Source organism: Cariama cristata, unplaced genomic scaffold (assembly GCF_000690535.1).
Source record: "Cariama cristata isolate BGI_N322 unplaced genomic scaffold, ASM69053v1 scaffold45586, whole genome shotgun sequence".
Taxonomy (NCBI): Eukaryota; Metazoa; Chordata; class Aves; order Cariamiformes; family Cariamidae; genus Cariama; species Cariama cristata.
Window position 1 is genome coordinate 39,385 of NW_009621279.1, and position 20,035 is coordinate 59,419.

At 36.4% G+C, this 20,035-nt stretch overlaps 1 protein-coding gene across 1 annotated transcript in view; it reads right to left on the reverse strand.

The window, feature by feature from the left end:
- Nucleotides 1-20,035, reverse strand: part of SLC4A10 (solute carrier family 4, sodium bicarbonate transporter, member 10) — a gene marked incomplete at its 3' end in the record, with an annotated part of 55,747 nt that overhangs the window by 34,797 nt on the left and 915 nt on the right. The window contains exons 2-4 of the mRNA XM_009701879.1: nt 17,248-17,436; nt 6,194-6,282; nt 971-1,128 (exon numbers count right to left, since the gene is read on the reverse strand). Coding sequence (XP_009700181.1) covers nt 971-1,128; nt 6,194-6,282; nt 17,248-17,436 — 436 coding nt within the window. The remainder of the gene's footprint in view (nt 1-970; nt 1,129-6,193; nt 6,283-17,247; nt 17,437-20,035) is intronic.

The window sequence follows — 20,035 nt, forward strand, 5'->3', positions numbered from 1 at the left end:
GTTACTACAACTTAAGGAAAATTTTATACTGTTTATCTGACTAGGAGCATGGATCTGAGTCTCAGCATTGCATTTCATAGTGTAACACTTCTTCCTGAGTGTAGAGAATACACAGAATTCTACTTTTAAAACTAAAACAGGGAAGGGAAAAGAGAGACAGAATATGTGTACAAACATACACAGAAATACAAAAAAGAAAGTGAGAGACTGTAATAATAGTTAAGTCAGTGAACTCAGATATGGGAGAATCACTTTGGAGTTTTGATCTGAATCAACCCCAGCAGGAAACAATACATCTGCAGATCTATTTAAATGCTTTCTATTCAACTACAAAGTCTATTTTAGACCTTTTTTTTAAATTCCTCATAATTTTTTCTCAGAACCAAAGTATTTCATCAGAAAAAGTTTCAACTTAGAAAATACTCATCTAATAAAAATTTATCGTTAAAAGTCACATTCAGTGTCATGCAAGTATCTCCAAAGCAACTTTTAGAGGAGAATAATATTTATAGCATGTTCTTCATCCATTCACTATCCCTGGTCAATCAAATCACATAGTTTGTTTTTCCGCTTTTACCCTTTATCCTTCTTCATTTTTTTCTTATGGACATAATTATGCAGTATCACACAAGTAGTTTCAGTTCCATATGTAATATTCTAAGAAGCTGAATATTTCACCTTAGTATTTCATCTGCAGTATTATCAGTTGTATAGGATAAACTGTGTGTTGTAACCTAACAAGCTATAATTTCCCCTTCTGCAAAGAATGATTACCTGCACACACAAATGGTATGTTTCTGAATATAGCCATACATCATTTAAAGGATGAGTGGAAAGATGCCTCTAAGAGATGTCTTTGTTAAAGAAAAAAACAAATTCATAACTCAATAAATGACAAAGTTAAAGGTCACATCACCCTGTCTCCACAAGGTACTCAGAAAAACATGAAGAGAAATAAATCCAACTGTACCTTGTTGGAATCGGAACTTCAGCTAGTCCCGTAAGCAGCACTGCCGGAGATAACCTAACAAAAGCAACAACTGCACGGTCCAGAAACTCTAGTTCACCAACTAAGATGTTTGATGCTTCAGCTCCAGGTGGTATCTTTTTCATGAAGTGTAGGTCAACCTGGGAAAAGCATATTAAATTACAACCTAAAAGCTATTCATAGGGATATTTTTCCCCCTGATTTGTCATCAGAGACTTTCTGGTCACGGCACTTTAATCTTAGTTGTTTCAATTATACAGTTTGTACTATTATTGTCTGTTTAATACATTTTTAAATAAAAACGTTTCTCAAAACCAAACAACTGGTCTTTCATTATTTGACTAGTTTTTCTCGGAAACCTCGTTAAAGTACTGCTGAATTAATTTATAAAAACAACAAATCACATTCAAAATCTTGTTAAGAATATAGTATTCATTTCCTAGTAATACTTTTTATCAATAATGATAACAGCATTAATAATTTATAATAGAATCAATGAGTCGTAACAGTAGAAGAAATTAAGACACTTTATTTTTCCATAATTAACAGTTCTGGAAATCATTAATTTCTACTTCATAGTTGCTGTACTATAATCTCAATGAGAAGAAGAACAGGTTCCACTACACGTAATTTTCCTTCTACTATACTACTCTAAATGAGATGTATTTTTGTTTTCAGCTTTAATGGAAAACAGTCACCCTTCTGCTGAAAAAAAAAACAGAAAATAAGCTATGACCATGATTGTCTCAAGAGTAAACTGAAAGAACAAAGGAGAACAAAAACTCTGGAGTTTTAAGGCAGTGATGTTGACTTTTGCAGGGAATGGTAGAAAAAGACAGAGAAACAGCTTCATCATGACACTGCTATATAAGTTCAAGGCATTGCCAACGAATGTGTTCATTTGTATTTATTTCCTCAGTATCAGTATAGAGTTTACTCTGTAACAATGATCGACAGGGAGTAATAGAGTATATAATGTATGTTTGATTTCATTATGCACCAGTATTGTCTACATTTCAAAATGCATGAATTTTGTCATTTGCTTTCCTTTTATTAATCTAAACACAACAACAGCAAGCAAATCCAATATAAACTGTTAAAGTGGACCATTTTAATGTCTATCTTACAGCCATCTGTCAGTACTAGTTTGCATAGTTTTGGGTAATATTTAGAAAATTGTTTTCTTGCAAATGCTCTGGCACTAAATCAGAATTCAGATATAACACAGTTGCCTGTGTAATGAAATCTTATTTCGCTGAGATCACAAAGAATCATAGAATCATTTAGGTTGGAAAGGACCTTTTAAGACCATTGAGTCCAACTGTAAACCTAGGACAGCCAAGTCCACCACTAAACCATGTCCCTAAGCACCACATCTACACGGCTTTTAAATGCCTCCAGGGATGGTGACTCTACCACTTCCCTGGGCAGTCTGTTCCAATGTTTGACAACACTTTCAGAGAAGAAATTCTTCCTAATATCCAATCTAACCCTTCCTGGGGTGCAATTGAAGGCCATTTCTTCTTGTCCTATCACTTGTTATTTGGGAGAAGAGGCCAACCCCCACCTCGCTACAACCTCCTTTCAGGTAGCTGTAGAGAGCGATAAGGTCTCCCCTCAGCCTCCTCTTCTCCAGGCTAAACAACCCCAGTTCCCTCAGCCATTGCCCATCAGACTTGTGTTCCAGACCCTTCACCAGCTTTGTTGACCTTCTCTGGACTCGCTCCAGCACCTCAATGTCTTTCTTGTAGTGAGGGGCCCAAAACTGAACGCAGTACTTGAGATGCGGCCTCACCTCACCAGTGCCAAGTACAGGAGGAAAGATGTCTAATGCCACCCTAAGCTAATCTAGAACGATGATCAAACACCTCACAAAGTTAAACAAGCATCAAATCAACCTGGAAGGCTGGAGACCAAGTACTTGTTCAACGTAAAGTATCAGTGAGGCAAATGCTATTCCTCACTCAAATTACAAAATAACTCTTCAGGGTTAAATACAGAACCCAAACAGATTCACTTTGCACCTAATTTTGGTGTCATAGGTCATTTATAGTTGACAGAAAGGAAGTAGTCTTTCAGGCACACAGCAACATGCATTCTATACCAATTTTACCTTCTGAATGGATTTAACATTTAATAACATCTCATGTACAACATGCTGCAGTTGTCACCTTAAGGTCCCACTAACATACAGATCACAGCATCAAGATTCAAATCTGAAAGAAACATTGAGCCTCCTGTCTACCACAGAGCACTTCCAGATAGGTTTCCTGTCCTATTTATCAGCTTGAGAGTCCAATATCTTTTAGGTAGTGAACAAAGTCCCAGCTAAAAGGGAAGCAGCTGGCAGAGAAGCATTAAACTGGGCAAATACACTCAAATCCCAGGTGTTGCCTCCAATACATAACCAAAGCGGTGGTGGCCCTGAAGTGAATTTGGGGCAATGGCAGAAGCTACATCTTTCAAATGCTTCATCTAACCTATCCGTTATACATCTCTTATCCCAAGAGGTCTTTCGCTGGAGAGACCTCATCGGCATCTTAACCTGCACCTTAACCTAAGCCACATTCATGACCTGGCACTAAATAGTCCCAGTAAGCTCTGATTAAACATAAAACTGAATAACTAATGTGGAAGTCATTCCCCTCCAGGGCAACTCAAGGACTGAAAGGAGTTGGGGAGGAGCTCCCCTGGAACCAAACATAAATTGACATGAAGACAAACAGAAAATACCCAGCATCACTTCTTAGGAAAGCCATGACACATATTAATGAAATTTATTTATAACCAAGGTTAACCAGCATTCAAAAACAACTCAATTATTTCACATGGTATTTGAAAGATCAAACTGTCAGTATGGGACTGGGGTTTGATTCAGAAATACTGCTTCCGTGAGGAGCACAGGAATGTTTCCCTGAGAAGGGACACAGGCGCAGTCTCTATGCATTTCATATTTCAGGACAATGAGGGATCCCATCAGCCTCTAGTATAAGAAGCAGAGAGCAGTCAGATGCAGTAGTTAAAGTGCCATCCCCATCCTGCTCAGACATAGGATGAAGTGGTGCTGTGACAGATCACCTCCATATCACCCCTGGAATACAAAGTCCTCGTGTTGTCCCCAGAGGAAGAGGAGTGACATATTTACAAGTACCAACATCAGAAACGATGTCTCCCTCTCTGTGCTACTGAAGTAACATTCAAGACAGCTTTTAGTGCCATGTTTCACATTATTCATAAATAGATACCAATCCAATCAACACAGTCTCAGTACTGTGTTCAGATTAAGTCAGCTTTTTGAATCAACTCCAAAATTTGGACTATTAGAAATAGCCCAAGGGAGACAGATTAGCAAGGAGAGAATACGTGAGGTAGTCAAAGGTGCTTTTTTGTAGAAGATAAATGAAATTAATATGTGGAACAAAATTAGAGCAAGAAATCATAATACTCAAGAGAAAATTAGTGTACTGCTCCACTTTCCTCTCAATCTGTGCATATAATTCCAATTATAACCACTGGGAGTTATTGCAATAGCACATTTCAAGGGGAAATTGTACTTTACTTATGCATCTTCAAAAGGATAAATGGATCTATTTAAAGGCAGTCAAAAAAGGCATTTAGATTACAGTCCTTTAATGTTATTTCATTCCTGGTTCCTTTCATATTCCCAACATCCTTGTTGGTATCTAACACTGCTGAGACTAGCCAAAAGATGACAAGTTGATCTCTTCTCAGGCCAGTTTAAATAGGAAGAGTTTATGTGATCAGCAAAGCTGCAGCACTACAAAAATAGTGAAGAATCAAATGATGCAGCCTCCAATCCTCGTTTAATACAAACAACATGCAACTAGATAATGGACTGGGATTTTGATCCTACAACACTCAAAGCAATTGGGGAAACGTGCAAGAAAAGCACTACTGAAAGTCATGTCGTTCCCTTTGAGTTGTTATGAGCTTCACCTCTGCACATCTTAATTTTGAATAGACGGCTTTATTTATATTTGATATCCTTTACAAAATTTTACATCTTGATATCAGAACACTTGCCAAAGCAGTTAGTTTTAGTTAACACTTGTAATATAAATATAAGGAAACCAAAATCATACTTGACTTTTTAAAGCATTATAATCTTAATTTTAAATTTTTTTCAAGTATTAGTATTAAATTTTTAACTTGTCTCTGTTTATAGATCTCCTTGCTACCTCTGTAGAAATGTGGTCCATAATACATCCCCAGTCAGTCTCCCTTCTTCTCACTGTCTTTGACAAAAAAAATCTGTATCCCATCTTTATTTCAGCCATATACCGTTCCTAGTCTGGCATGTTCAGTCAAGAATTCAAATGGCGCAAATAGCTACTGCTGCTAGGAAGTAAGTCTGGCACCAGATGGAGCAATCACATAACTCTACTTTTAGCTCAGTTGCACTAACATTAAGATTCAACAGACTCAAAGTGCTGTTCTTCAGAATTTTGGTTTAAATCACCTTTCTTCACTTACTCAACCTTTGTTGTATTAATGTGTCAGCAGAAGTCATCCATCCCTGTCAGGTCTGTCATCTGTGTCTAATGTGACAGTTTGTTTTAGGTACATACAGACTTCTTAAACAAATTAGGATTCTCCTTTACATTAAAGCTGAGAAGCTGTTTGCTTTTCTTTGCTATCTAACATTGAACTGTCATTGCAATCTCCACTACTGAACAGTTAACATCTTTTGTGAAGTGTACTGAAATATCTTGGCTTGCCAGAAGAATTAAGTTATAGGTTTACAGAAACACATTCTGTTTGAGACATCTGGAATCCACGAGTTCAGGTTATAAAAAGCGTAGTTTGCATTCATGCATTACTTCTACAAAAAGTAAAAATCTGAGAGGTAAATCTGAATTATAAGAATTCTCAATTACTTTCCTACTTAGATAATTTTCTGTTAATTTCTAAAAATTCCCCCTACAAATACATACCTATGGTATTGTCATGCAATAAATTTATCTGTATTCCTAAACTGTGATTTCCTGTTACCAATAATTTATCAAGAAAATGAAAAATTCTTCTTTGTTATATAAAAACTGCATTGCAGTGCACATGAAACTTTAATGCTGAAGTAAAATTTGCACTTCACAGCTTTTCCTGATTCACATGTATTCATTTCATTTAATTTAAAAGATCTATTTGGTAGTCAGGAAGCTCTCTTCACCACCACTGAACACTTACCTTGCTAAAGTCAACAGTGCTATTTTCTCTGCTCACATCGTTTTTGTTTTCAACACAGGCTGGTGCAGCCTGCGGGGAAACAATCTGACCTGCTAAAAAAAGTACTGTTATTACAGAATACTAACAATTACTTCTATAAATAAAGCAACATCTAATTAAACAGTTGTTAAAGAACCACATACATTTCATATCAAATGTGTATGAAGCATCTAAACATGGAATTTTAATTAAAGAATTATTTAGAATAACACATTCTCAAAAGACAGAACATTTATCATGTGGAGTTAAGAATGGGAGAACATAATTTAGAAAATGTAAAAGATATTCTTGAATATTGGAAGACAAACTTTCTATGCCAATTAAAGCTTACGATTTTTAAGATATTACATTTGAGGAAAGTCCTACATTCATATAGTTTTTGTAAATAATTTGAAGAGTTTTCAATTTGGGGCAATATCTGTATACAAGAATATGCCTCACTGAATAAAATAGGACTACTAATTTTCATAAATTTACTCATGTGTATAAGAATGTCCTGATTATAACAACTACAAAACTCAGCATAAAAGTGGGCTGCTATAAACACAGATGTATTGGAAATTAAGATGATTTAAAAACTCAGTATTGAACAATGTGATTATTGACATGTGTAAACCAAATGTTTCACCAAACACATTTTCAAAAAATTCCAGTGAGGATTAGTAAAGTATTTTATAGAAGTTTTAAAAATATCTCCAGATGAGAAGTGTTTAAACATGCCTCAGTCTCATGTAAGCAAACAGTAAGCCTTGTGACCAACAAAATTTTGCCACCAAAAGCTCAGAAAGAAACAACAGGATTAATTAACAAGTATACATCACATAAAGCATATTTTTACTTAATGTCAACATTGCCCCTGTGCACAGCCAGAGGCCACCACGCACACGCTGAGAGTGTGGGGCTGGCAGTAGGGCAGCACACAAACCCCACAGGGTGATGGGCCGTTCCCTGCTTGCCTTCACTCTTCCTCCCTCCCTGGCAGGGCAGGAGCCGCAGGCAGCTCTGAACACCACAACCAAGTACAGGAAGAAGTACCAAATCTATGAGCCAACTATCTCTTACTGCCCTAACACATACCCAGGAATAACTACAGAGTCCAACTGGCCCAGAGTCAGCATCTCGTGCCCAGCATATATTTGTTTCCATAGCAAATAAAGTCTCTCTCATATGACTGAGAAATGATGATGTGAAAACATTGGTTCTGGTGAAAACCAACCTAAACTTGCACAGTAACAAAGACCATATGTTCACGATACTTGAAGATGAAGACAGTCAGAAAGTCCTAAGCCAGGCACGTTGTCTGGGCAATTCAGAAAGCCACGGTGTGTCCCCTCACACTGCCGTGACACACGCTTGCAGTCCAAGCATGGCCTCAGCCACAGCCAGGAAACAAGAGCGCTTAGCAGGATCCAGTCTGAACAGGACAAGAGACTGCAAGAGTACCTCAACCATTGCCAAAAGACTGAAGTATCCAGCTTCTGTCACAGCTGAGCACTACAGTATCCCTGTCTAAGTCTGGTCATGAATTCCGATTTGAAACAGTTGCTCAAGGAAAGGCTTGGTTTTCATGAAAATCAACATCTCATTTTCCACTAGGCAGATCTCCCATGACACAAAACAGTTTTTAGACTCTTGTGCTGCATCCTGGTAGCATAGCCAGAGAGATTTCATTTTGATTAGGAAGTACAGGAACAGAATGTTTTAAAATGTATTGCTAGAAACCTTGTTATTAAATGTAACAACCTAAAAAATGTAAATATTTCCATTTTCTCTCTGATTCAGGACAAGGACAGATCAAAACAAGAATAGAAATCAGGGCGTTTGTTCAGCACTAGAGTGAAATAAACAGAGAATGGCAAAAAAACAGACATGACAAGCATGCTAACCTAACCAAGCAGGTTAAAAATAATTCAGGATTAGAACAGTGTCATTACATATGACAAGAATAAAGGACTGATTTCAGAAACAACATATTAATGTAACTTAAAGGAATTACCATTAAAAAAAAGACTAGTAATTTCTAAATGTCATGAGAGACAACTTTTGTAAATCGGAAGCCAGAATTTATTAAATATGTAATATGCTTATAAACAGTCATTCAATTTGTCTGGTTTACTTAGAACTTACAGAAAAAACACTGAGTTCCATCATTGTCACATCATCACCTTTACACTATGTATCCCCCTACTATACTTCACATTGTAATTTTTTTCTGTATTGTTTATTTAGCAGCCTTAGGATCTACATAAAGGAAAATACTTGTAATAATTACTCATACTAATATACATACTGTGCTATAAAGATGTTACAGGAAAGCAACAGAAATAGTAGTTTCTTATCTTTCTGTTGCTAATTAGGGATTTACATCCATACTTTTTTTTTTCTGGACCCCAAAATTCAAGAAAATGAGAGCAGGTACATCTGCCAAGGAGATAAAAATATTGACAAACAAAGGAATCAGAGCATGGATCACCTGTAATAAATACTAAAGTTTTAACATCATAATAGGGAGTGTCAAAAGCCTCTAAGCAATTAGCATAACAGTCTAATGGCTAACTTTTAAACATTGAGTCCACTTTTAGGAGAAAAATATGCAAAAATATACATAGTAGGAAATAAAAGCCACAACCAGTAAGTATATGAAGTTTATAAGAATAGCATATGTTCTTTTTCTGTGCCAACAGAAGACCTCAAACTCTGATTTACCCATATGCTGGAGTAATCTGAAAAAACACAACTTTTACCTTGAGGCAGTAAGAGATGTTTAAATAGCTGTGCAACTTAAGACAGCTTTCTGGATCTCGGAACAAGAAGTTTCGTTTTTTTACTGTATTGAATAACAATCAAAGATACAAGGTAAAGAAGACAGGTCATTTCACTTGTCACACGACAAGTCATGGGGAAAGTTTTTTAAAGAGCATCTTAAACACACTGCAGGAATTCATGTTTCTTATTCAACAATACAGTCAGTAAAATACAAATCTCAAACATGGTCTCCCTGTGGCCCTTCAAGAGAAAAGTAAGACAAAAAGTACTGGGTTTTGAAGAGATTTTTGCTCCTATATACATTTAGTTTGTTACATGCCTGTATATTTTGCACTAGATGGTAGGTACAGTGCTACAGTGGCCCTCTCCCTAGGAGCAGGACTGCAATGCTACATGGTTATTTTTATATTCAGTAGTTTCCTCTACTTCTGAGCTATGAAGCCACAAAAATTCATAAGTTAATTTAATTTTGTGTATAATTTAATGTAGACTAAAAGAAGATGTCTTTGGGGTGAATATTGTTAAGCACATGAGTAATTCCCAATGGGGTAGGACCAAAAGCATATTGATGGCAACCTAGTGAACACTGGCATCATCATGCTACACTGGTTTTCCAATGTCATTAAAAACACTCAGTTTGCTAAAGTATGTTGGCAACTATCTATGTGCTTTATCCTCAAGTCACTTTTAATTTCAGCAACTGATTGTCTTCTCTGAATGAAGGACACTTATTGGCACCACGACGGTCTCATGAAGCAACAATCACTTAAAGAGCTATATGAATGAAGAGGGGAGCTGTCACATCACACCTAGACTAAAATAAATAAACAAGCAAGCAAAAACAGTATTTCCTCTCTGATTTCCACCAAAATGTCAGTCACCACTGCATTAAACTGTCTCTGGAATACAGGTACACTAAATCCAAGTTTTCTCAAAATTTTATCTTTATAGTATGGGAGTCTTCAAAGCACTATGTGCAAAAGAAAACAAAACAAAACACAAACTAATACCAAACCCTAGCCAGGCTTTAAATATCTGCTCTGAGAAAAACACTTGTGATGGTTTATTACTCCTTTGAGTTGGCAATATGGGGTTTAAGCTGGAAAGAATGGTGAAGGCATAAACCATCAACTTCCTATAATAGGGAATAAGAGCAGCAACAGCTTTGCCATTTATTCAGCTCTTCCATGCCCTGTCCTTGCCAGTTTTATTTCCGCTCTCTCAAGCAAAATGTTTATTTACACATTGTATGTGGTAAATACAGTATTTTATTTTTTAAGAGTGCAATGTAGTACTTTGAGTCCTTATAAATCTAAAGTTTAAAAGCTTTGATGTATCCTGCAGTCCATCTACATAAAGCATCTGAAGAGCTGCATTCTCTGAGAATTCATGAGACAGCCAGTCAGATTTTTTAAGGTATCAAATAAATGCACAATGTGGTATCATTGAAATATCCAGCCTACATACAATACAATGGAACTTACTACCTAACAGATGAAACCACACTAAAATGGGTGTTAAGGCTTATATATGTATTAAAAAGTCAGTATCAGCACAGTTTTTAAAATCGTATTTTAAATTACTATACATAAAGAATGAGTGTTTTTTTCACATAATGTGAAATTGTCAGAGATTTGACTAGAGCAAGAATTCACACAAAAAAAATATTGTCATGCAAAGCCAAGCCACTTAAAAATCAAAATCTATCAAAACAAGGTCCGTATTTGTTACAATAATAGAAGTTTGCATTTGCAGATACAGCTCAGCATTTTCAGATTATTAGTCCTGCCAAATTTTAAAAAAATAAATAGTCCCAATAAATTAATGTCACATGCAACATACTCTTACTCTCTAAAATTTAAAGCTCAAGACATTTAACTATGTATATTGTATTTATTAATCAAAATCCAAGAGGTCTCTAGAATGCCAATGACAAAGACCGAGAACAATGGATTCAGATACAAATCACAGTTAATGGAAACAAACTGGATGCAACTGACACATCAAAGGAAAATGAATCAGAAAATGAGTTGCTTATTTGTCTAGACCATATAGATTTCTTCCCATTCAGAAAAAAAACCTGATTTGGAAGTCAGCTATAACAATCTTCAGGCTTTTCACTGCAACTAGTCATCAATTTTCCAAATCTAAATGGATACACTGTCCAGACCAAAAATCAAGGATTGAAAAACACTAAGTTTTCTTAAGTATATGGTAAAATTCTAATACAATAGAGTAGTGATACCATCTTTGCAGGCTGAATTGTGTATGTACCTTTAGGCCTCTTGATGCATAACATTTTAAATCGGTGGAGAATCATGTCCCTCTATTTGTACCTGTGTAACTGCAAGCAGATTTGATGCTCGTTAATAATACATAATTTAAGAGGATGAGGAAGAAGTCACTTTACCTGTTTTTCTAATGCTAGGCCTGAATCTCAAGCATAATTCACATGAAGTCATGCAGTTTTAACTAAAATGCTATGATTTGCAGTTTTACAAATTGATGTAAGAAAATTAACTTATTAAGAAATAGCTCTTTTTTTCCCCCCAGAACATCATTCCACACAAGCTTCTCTTAAGTGTGCCACAGCTGCTGACAAAGGCCGGAGGTATTTTTTTAATCACTATAGCAAGAAGTTGCATGCTGTCAAGAAACTGAGATGAAGACACGGATGTACATTTGAAATGATCTGAAGCCCAAGCAAGAATAGGTATTTATACTACCTCTGAACCTTCAGGGAGTTTACAGAACCCAAAGGATAGGAGATGAGGAAGATACAGAGATGAGATGAGCCTGTTAGAGACAGACACAACAAAGAGCAAAATAAAGAAATACAAAGATGAATGATACAGTTTTATACATATAGATTACACACTTTATCATGGGTACAAGGAAATGTGGAGAAAGAAAGAATAAATATCAGATGAAAATGTTCCTAAAAACAAGTTATATTTTAATAATATAAAAACCTGTGGACAATACAAGTTGATTAAAATATATACATTTGATAAGAACATAAAACAAGAAATAGAGCATCAATTAATACAAGCTAGAATTAACTATCTTGAATTTGCCTTCTCTTCAAGGAAAGCTGGAGCAATCCACCTGATCCAGATACAATACTGCCAGAAAATTTGGGTATACATATGGCATATGTTGTGACTTATTCCTAAAACGAAGGAACATGGTCACGTATGTAGGAATGCCACCCTTTTCATATGGCTCCAAGTAAGATCCGTCTCTCCCCGTGCGGTCATATTGACATCAGAGTTTCACATGCTGTAAGCTAGCTCTGAGTTACGGCATAAATGCTTGAACTGTTGTTTAGGAGAGATTAGGAAACTGAGGAAAGTAACAAACACCATCATGTAACTGGTAATTTAGACTTGCTGGGATACTAAAGCATACTGTCCTAAATTAGACACCCAAGCATAGTCTTAAACACCTCCGCGTGTGCTCATATTGTCATAAAACAAAGAAGTCCAAACCAGCCCATCATGCTAAACAAAGTAACTGGAAAAAGGCTTGAAAAAGAACATATCAAAATGAACTGCTCCAGCAGCTAATGTTGTTAACTCTGAAGGTCCACAATTTAACATGTCATTGCTCTCTTCAAGCTCTTTGGCATATTGATAAACCTCCCCTTGGAATTTCAGCATTTCTCAAAATCAGACATGATGTGTGGTGTAATGTAATTTTTACACTAATAACGTGTCTGCTCTGACAGCAAGGGAGAAGCAGCAGTTATAAACGGCATATGTATAGAAAGAAAATGGGCACAAGATCATGTTATTACAGATAAAGAACACTTCAGCAAAGTGCATGGAAATACAATTTACAAGTCACTCATCCTGCCATGCTCCTCTCCCCTAGTTCCTTCCTCTTCAACTTTAAACCTTAAAAGTTCTGTTAGATCTTGTTATGTATACACACACACACAAGTACTCTGAAGTCTAGGCTAATAGTGAAATAGCCAGTCAAAAAACCAAAAAATGTCTACATGATGAAAACTTCTTTTCCTAACTACATTTTCATCAAATCAGCTACTTTTCCATGCCATGCACACTTAAATTCTGAATTGCAGAACCCTTTATAAAAGGAGACAGGTTTATGAAATTATTTTAGCATTCCTCTAATAATAGAAAGGTGTTGTATATTTGCAATTGTCTTTAGCTTTTTAGACCATGTCATAGGAATTTACAGACACAGCTCTCATGTATCAGAGTGGAAAACCTATTGATCTCAATAAAAATAAGTTAAATTGCTTTACAAACCAAACTTTCTAAAGATGATTTACTAATAACAAAGAATCTTATTTTTACCTGCCTTTTACAGTATTTATGTTAAATTACTCGTCACTCTCTATTTTGGGTATTTGGTGTCAAATTAGACTTTTTTTTAAAAAAATAATTTTTCCTGCTCTTATGCCAAATTTGACTGTCGGTTTTTATTGGAACATCAAAAGCAGGCTTTTAATTCTCACAGTTTTGATGCTTAATGAAAAGTGAAAGTTAAACACAGCATGGCAGCATTAAAAATGCATGGTAAATCCATAGCACCCTGACATCTTAGCCCTGCAGAGGATGTGAAGAAAAGCCATTGTAAACAAAAGATAATACTACTAAATACAAAGCAAATTAATTAGATGGTCTGACAGACACTTAAACAAAGAAAAAATGGAGGGAGAACATATGTACAACTATCTTCCAGCAAAGATATCACAGTGGTCTGTCAGCAGTACAGCCATATACTGAATTTAAGTTTCTGTCTCCATTTTCAGACTTTGCTCCTGAATATCTGGAAATCAATACATTGATAAGGTAGCATAGTCAACATCTTGGACAAAGAAGGGGCTTTGCATCCTCAGCTGTACCATGTAACCCAGATGGCAAGGACTTTTGGCTCTGAACCACCTATTTTACAAACTACAGACTGCAAAGGATTGTTATCAGTTAAACTGTCTACACTAAACCCAAATTTAACCAAACTGAGAATTTCCTTTTTTGCAGAAAGTGTCCAAGTGCCCCTGCTTCGTTTCAACAGGGACAAATAAGTGGCCCTTTTAAAGCTCCTGGCACTTGCTGTTTCTGAAAACTCTTATCTCTGATAGGGGCGAACTGAGCTGCAAGCTCATCAGTAGTACCTGAGATGACCTGTTTTTCTCCCTGCAGTCTTCTAGGAGTTAAGCTTCTTATCCAGAAAGTAAAAGCAATAATAAAATATTTTACTATTTTAATGCATTTTTTGTATTTTTCTTTTACACATATTTAGCTGATTTTTTCTTTTAGATGCTTTCACCTGATCCAGAGTTGTATTTTATCAACTCATTTTCACATTACTGTGAGAAGCTTCTACACAAGCTCCATGGCAATCTAAAAAGAAACATATAGCTGCAGTAAGCGTAACACTCTAGCTGAACTCTAGCATTTGGGTCATGAGGTAAGAGCAGAAGAAAATTATCAGAAACCTTGCTGCTACCCCTGGTCAAGCTTCTAAGGACAGCAGAATTCCTGAAAGCTGAGTATTTCAGTGTAGATTCCTACATAATTTACACACCACGTACTATGGCAAGTTACCCAGGTTAAAGAAAGTATGCCAGAAGAGGTAGCAGTCAGTGTGCCTGAGATCAGGCACCTCGCCAGAATCATCTCTTTCCCCACTCCTTTAATCCTGGAATATTGGGGTGACAGTTGCCACTCAAGCCCATGAGCTGCTTATTTGCTGTTGTCTTGAAAAGGGAAAAAACTGTGACTCCTTTTAAAACCAAACACTTAGACTGAATTTTCCTCTTCTAAAGCTAATACTAATTTTAGCACAATTCAGGCAATAAGATAAGATTTAGACTTTTTAATGTAACAGGCCAATGGATGGTAAGAGAGAAACTCAAAATAAACTAAACCAACCCTTCTTTGCTTTATCACAGGGCTATCATCTATTTTGAAGAGGTCAATGCAGGAGACTGCCAAATGTGCACTGGCACTTAAAGGATGCAAGTAGAAGAGCAATGCTTCAAACTGATTAAAAGACATCTGTGTTCAATAAGACTGCGTTTGGAACTCTTCACTGTAATTTAGATAAAAAGCTGATGTACCTTCATATAAATGTTCATAAAATTATTTTGTATTGTTTACGGTGCATTTAACTTAATTCAAATTAACATACTGAAAGTGACTAAGTGATTTTTTTAACAAGAGGTTAGAGTGCTCTGAGGCATCCCTACATAAGTACGTGAATTAGAATTCAGTAGTTTTTCATCTTGCAAAATAAGCACAAATGAAAACCCATAAGAATGTGTGTCTACTTACAGAATCACTTAACCACTGAGTATATAAAAATCAGTGTGTTTAATATGGACTTAGATGCTCTTCTGATTAGAATCTATTTTGGGGGGAATTAGATAGAGATATGAAGGTTCCCAGAAGAAACTTCGGCTAAAGTGAGATGTTTCTGGAGTGAATTATTGCATCAGTTCCACTAACAGACACAGAAAGTTACTGAAATTCAGTTTATGATACTTTCACAGCTTGCCCTGAGGGGTCTTTTTAAGAAGACCTACTGCTTATTTGTTATGTAAGACATAGTACAAAAAGCTTATGGAATGCAACCTGCCCATCTTGCATCCTATGGAAACTGAGGAATAGGAGCATTATAGTATTAACTTTCTTAAGTGTCTCCTGAATATTTGTTTAAAGTCATCAGCAAGAGTTGCACAAATCAATAGGAAAGTTGCCTTAAAAAGGATGGGCAATCACCCTACTTACTTTTACTCTTGTGCATCCATATGCATAATCAAACACATCTTAATAAATATTACTTTTTCCTTACTCTTAAAATTATATTTTGGTATGATTAATGTGTTTCTATTTAGTATCCTCTTCAGATTAAGTTACCTGTTGCCTTTTAGGTCTGAGTCTTCTCCAGGGAAGCGGCTCAATTTAGAAGTATCTATTAAAACTTTATATGGCAATGATTGAAACAAGAGGTCCTTCCTTGAAAGCAAAGTTAATCTTCATACCAACAGCCCCTTTTTCCAGATCAGACGCAGTACTACCCCTTCCCCTCCTGCCCTAGGTCTTGCAGCACACAGCTGCCTCTTGCACCCTGCGCCTTCTCTGTGCTTCAGCTGTTTCCTCAGTTCCCACTTCCCAGGGTGACAGAGAAGCTCAGCAGGGCCCTGGACCAGACAGACAGCAGAAGAGACTGAGATTTCACTAAAGCTAAGGTGATTTCTGCAGTAAGAGTTACTATAGTTCCATGGTGTTCAGACAAAAATGTTGTGGGTATTGTGATGATACTGGATACAGAGGCTCAGTAATTCTGCAATGTATAATTCTAGTGAATTAATTGTAAATATTTGCAAAATTTGGCTGCAAGTATCACAACGCAGGTCTGTGTTTATGTAAATAAGGAAGGGGCAATAAGAAATGATCTTTCATTAAGATTAACCTATAAAACAGTACAGCTTATAAAGGCTTCTGTTAAAAGCAAGAAAAAAAAGTTAAGCCAATATTTTACTGTAGAACCACTTGAAAAACGTGCTCTCTCATTTTCATGAACGTGATTTTGCAAAAAGTGATTTTCTGAAAGAACAAAGTACAGTTCTTGTGGCGTTTCTCCAACAGTGTCAACTTGAAAATGTTTTTCTCATTTTTGAACCCCTCAAACTCAACTATGAAATCTGAAGCACCAGTTGAACACTAGTTAATACATACACTGTCATAAGATTTAGAAACTATTCCAACAATTCATTACATTTTAACTAAACGGGCCCTGATAGTCAACAGAAGTCAAAAATAGTCATATCACATTTCTGGCACTAATGGAGCATGTCCACAGTTCAGAGCAACACTGTGCAAAGATGCCCAAGCTCAGTCTGTTTGGATTGCAGAGTGCCTACAGCACCACAAACGTACTTGAGCTGTGCTGTACTGGGAATAATGCGCCATGCCAATTATTCAGGACAGAATGGCACAGTAACACAGCTAGCTTGCTTCCAACATCTCAGCTAGTTCCTTTGAATATCTCTGCACAGTCCTGAATTGTGCAGGATACCCAAATTTCAAATTTAAACAGCTGTATTACTGAATGCATAAGAGGAACCACTCTCATGTAAAAGGTACCACTTTTACACAGTACCTTTTCAGAGCAGAATCATGCCCAGTTCAAGCTGTGGGTATGAAGTATTTGTGACATGAACAGGCAGATGTTACTGAAAGCTCAAAATGCAAAATAAAGCAACGCATTACCATTTTTGTCCATGGAATGAGGCTCAGATTGCTTCTTTCCAATATCAGCAAAGGATCTCACAATTGGGATCCTGTTGCTCAGCTTCTTCTGGTTCTGATGGTGATGCTGTTTCAGTAATGCTTCATGTACTCTGTGACGAACATCCTCACTGAGCTGCCCAGAACCCACCTGCTGGTCCAGAATCATATCTGAAAATATATACATAAACATAATGGAAGAGGGGAAAGAGGAAACATTTTAATTTTTAAATTGCAATAGTAAGAATTAATACTCCAAAGTATTACAAATGAAAGGTATCAGTTCCTTTAATGCAAGAGAATTAAATGGTAAGTTTTATCTAGAAGTGTTTCACTCTCAGGAAAAAAAAAGTCAAAAAGGATGTTATTAATGTAAAAAAGTTAATCCCTCAAAAGACAGGCAATTCCCAAATTAAGATCACCTATGTAACTTTGAAGTCAGTCCCTAAGCACTTCCATACATAATGCATTTAAACCCAGGATTATGATGTGTATAAGGTGACTTTTTTCTTCTAAATAACCCCTACCCTATTTGCTACAAAGGACTGGCATGTTGTAAGGAAACAACTTTTTTACTCCCTTTATACTTACTACAGGAGAACACAGTCTAGCTCTTTATTTCTTACAACTACAATTACAATACTTTCAGTACAATATAAAGAAATTTCAGATATGACAATACAGGATAATTTGCTGCATTATTTGCAAATACTTAACAGGATCTCATTCTACTGCTGGATGTACATGTTCCTGCAAGTGAATCATTACATGGAGGTGTCAGTGAAACTGATCCCCCTGCTAAGAAATTACAACCATTTTTGCAGTCCACTGGCAGAAAATATTCTTACATATTCATATTCAAAACTATTCATAAATACATGCATTATGTACTTCAAATGGGAAAGAATTGTGAAGAATTTTGTGGAATTTTTTTTGTTATTATTTTGGGAAATCCTGCTAGCAGCAGTAATAAAGCTTAACAGAAAAAGCAAGCAAAAAAAGAAATTCTGTATCAAAGCAAGTAAAACTGCATTCAAGTACACAATGTCCTTGCATATCCATTGGAAGAAACTGTACTGCACAAAAATAGTGATATAATAAGCTGAGTCAAAAACTCCCTGTACTGAAAATTCAGACAGCTCATGATTCTGTGTTGGAGTCAGATTCGTATCTACCAGTAAACTCAGTGGAAAAGTAAGCAGAACGGAAAAAATAAAAACCAGACGCGTCATCAGCAGAGACACAATTTGTCAGGTCTTTGATAATTGCCAAAAGCAAGAGAAAAGATGAAGATAATAAAAGGCATTAAATAATTATGCTGGTTAAAAGCAGAGTTTAATTACTAACAGTCAACTATGCACTGTATATACCTTTAAAAAACACAACAGTTTTTCTGAACTTCTCCATATCCACGTAACAAGCCAATGTATCATATACATAGCTGCTTTAAGAGCTGAACAAATTACCTGCATGTTTCACGTACTATATAAAGGCTACCAACAAATCTCCATCTCTATGATGACACACACGCAAAAAGACAGGGCTAGGTCCACAGACAAATGCAGCCACCAGCAGATGTGAACAAGAGATGTATCTCCATCTCACAATGAAGAGTAATGTGGAGGTTTTCAACACTGCCTTTGACCCTCTCCAGCAATCACATTCTGTGCAGTGTTAAGAACGGTGTTGACCGAAAGGCTCATACTGAAGAGTAATACTGCCTGGTGGCGTGCCTAAATTAATAAAACCTGTCTTGGGGGTTCACCTGACTCTGAAGGCAACTTTTCTCTTCAGGGTTAACTCAAACACGACCAGGTCAGTTATCTCTGCACTCCCAGTCCAAACACAGTTTGCCTATTACTCTAGACTCTAATAGAAGAGATAGAGAGGCACAGCATCAAGATGAGTGCCAAAGGCAAAACAAAGTAACACAAGTTCAAGAGAAAGTCTTCAGAAGAATTTTTTCAGAAGAAGTCAAGAATTTGCAACACATGAGAAAAAGAAAGGAAAGCTCCATCTCCAAGAAAAATATTCATTTTCCTGCTCAACTCTACTGCTTTTTGAGGAACTGCCTCTGCTCTGAGGATAAGACTATCTTCACTTTAGATAGCCTGAGTACATGAATTTGCATGTCACAGTTCCCAAAACAGGCCAGTACTTTCTGTAACACGACAGGGGATCTTCAGAGGAAAAAAATAACAAACACATAACTTAGGGTATCTGTGCTAAAGCACAACTGGAATTATCCTCTTCCCCCTCCTTTTTAATTTTGCTGACCAAAAGACAAATTGTAGAAGATGCAAAACCAAAGATTACCTTCTTTGAGTTGCTCTAAGACAGAAATCAAAAGGAAGAACTGAAAAAAAGGACTCCTGTAGAACAGGCAAATTTAGGGTTGCGGTCATCACCTTGCTTACAAGATCAGTGGAAGTGCACTTGTATGGTGTCATTCCTGGAATTATAGTATTTTCCATGTTAAATATTAACACATATTAACTGCTGAGGATGACATCAATATTTAAGACGATCTACGTGAGGAGAGAAAATGCCAGGAAAAAGAAAATCACATCCCTTCCTTGCCTAGATGCTCTGCTAGCCTCATTAACAGTCACACAAGTCATGCAGTCAGTGCCAGCGTGTTGACGTAACAATTTTTATTTCCTGCCCAACTGAGAAGAGACTTACCTTGAGTTTTCTTTTTTACAACCACTTCCCCTTTACTTCAGCACCTCTGCCACATGTAAAAAGGTAGGATGCATTCAGATTTGGA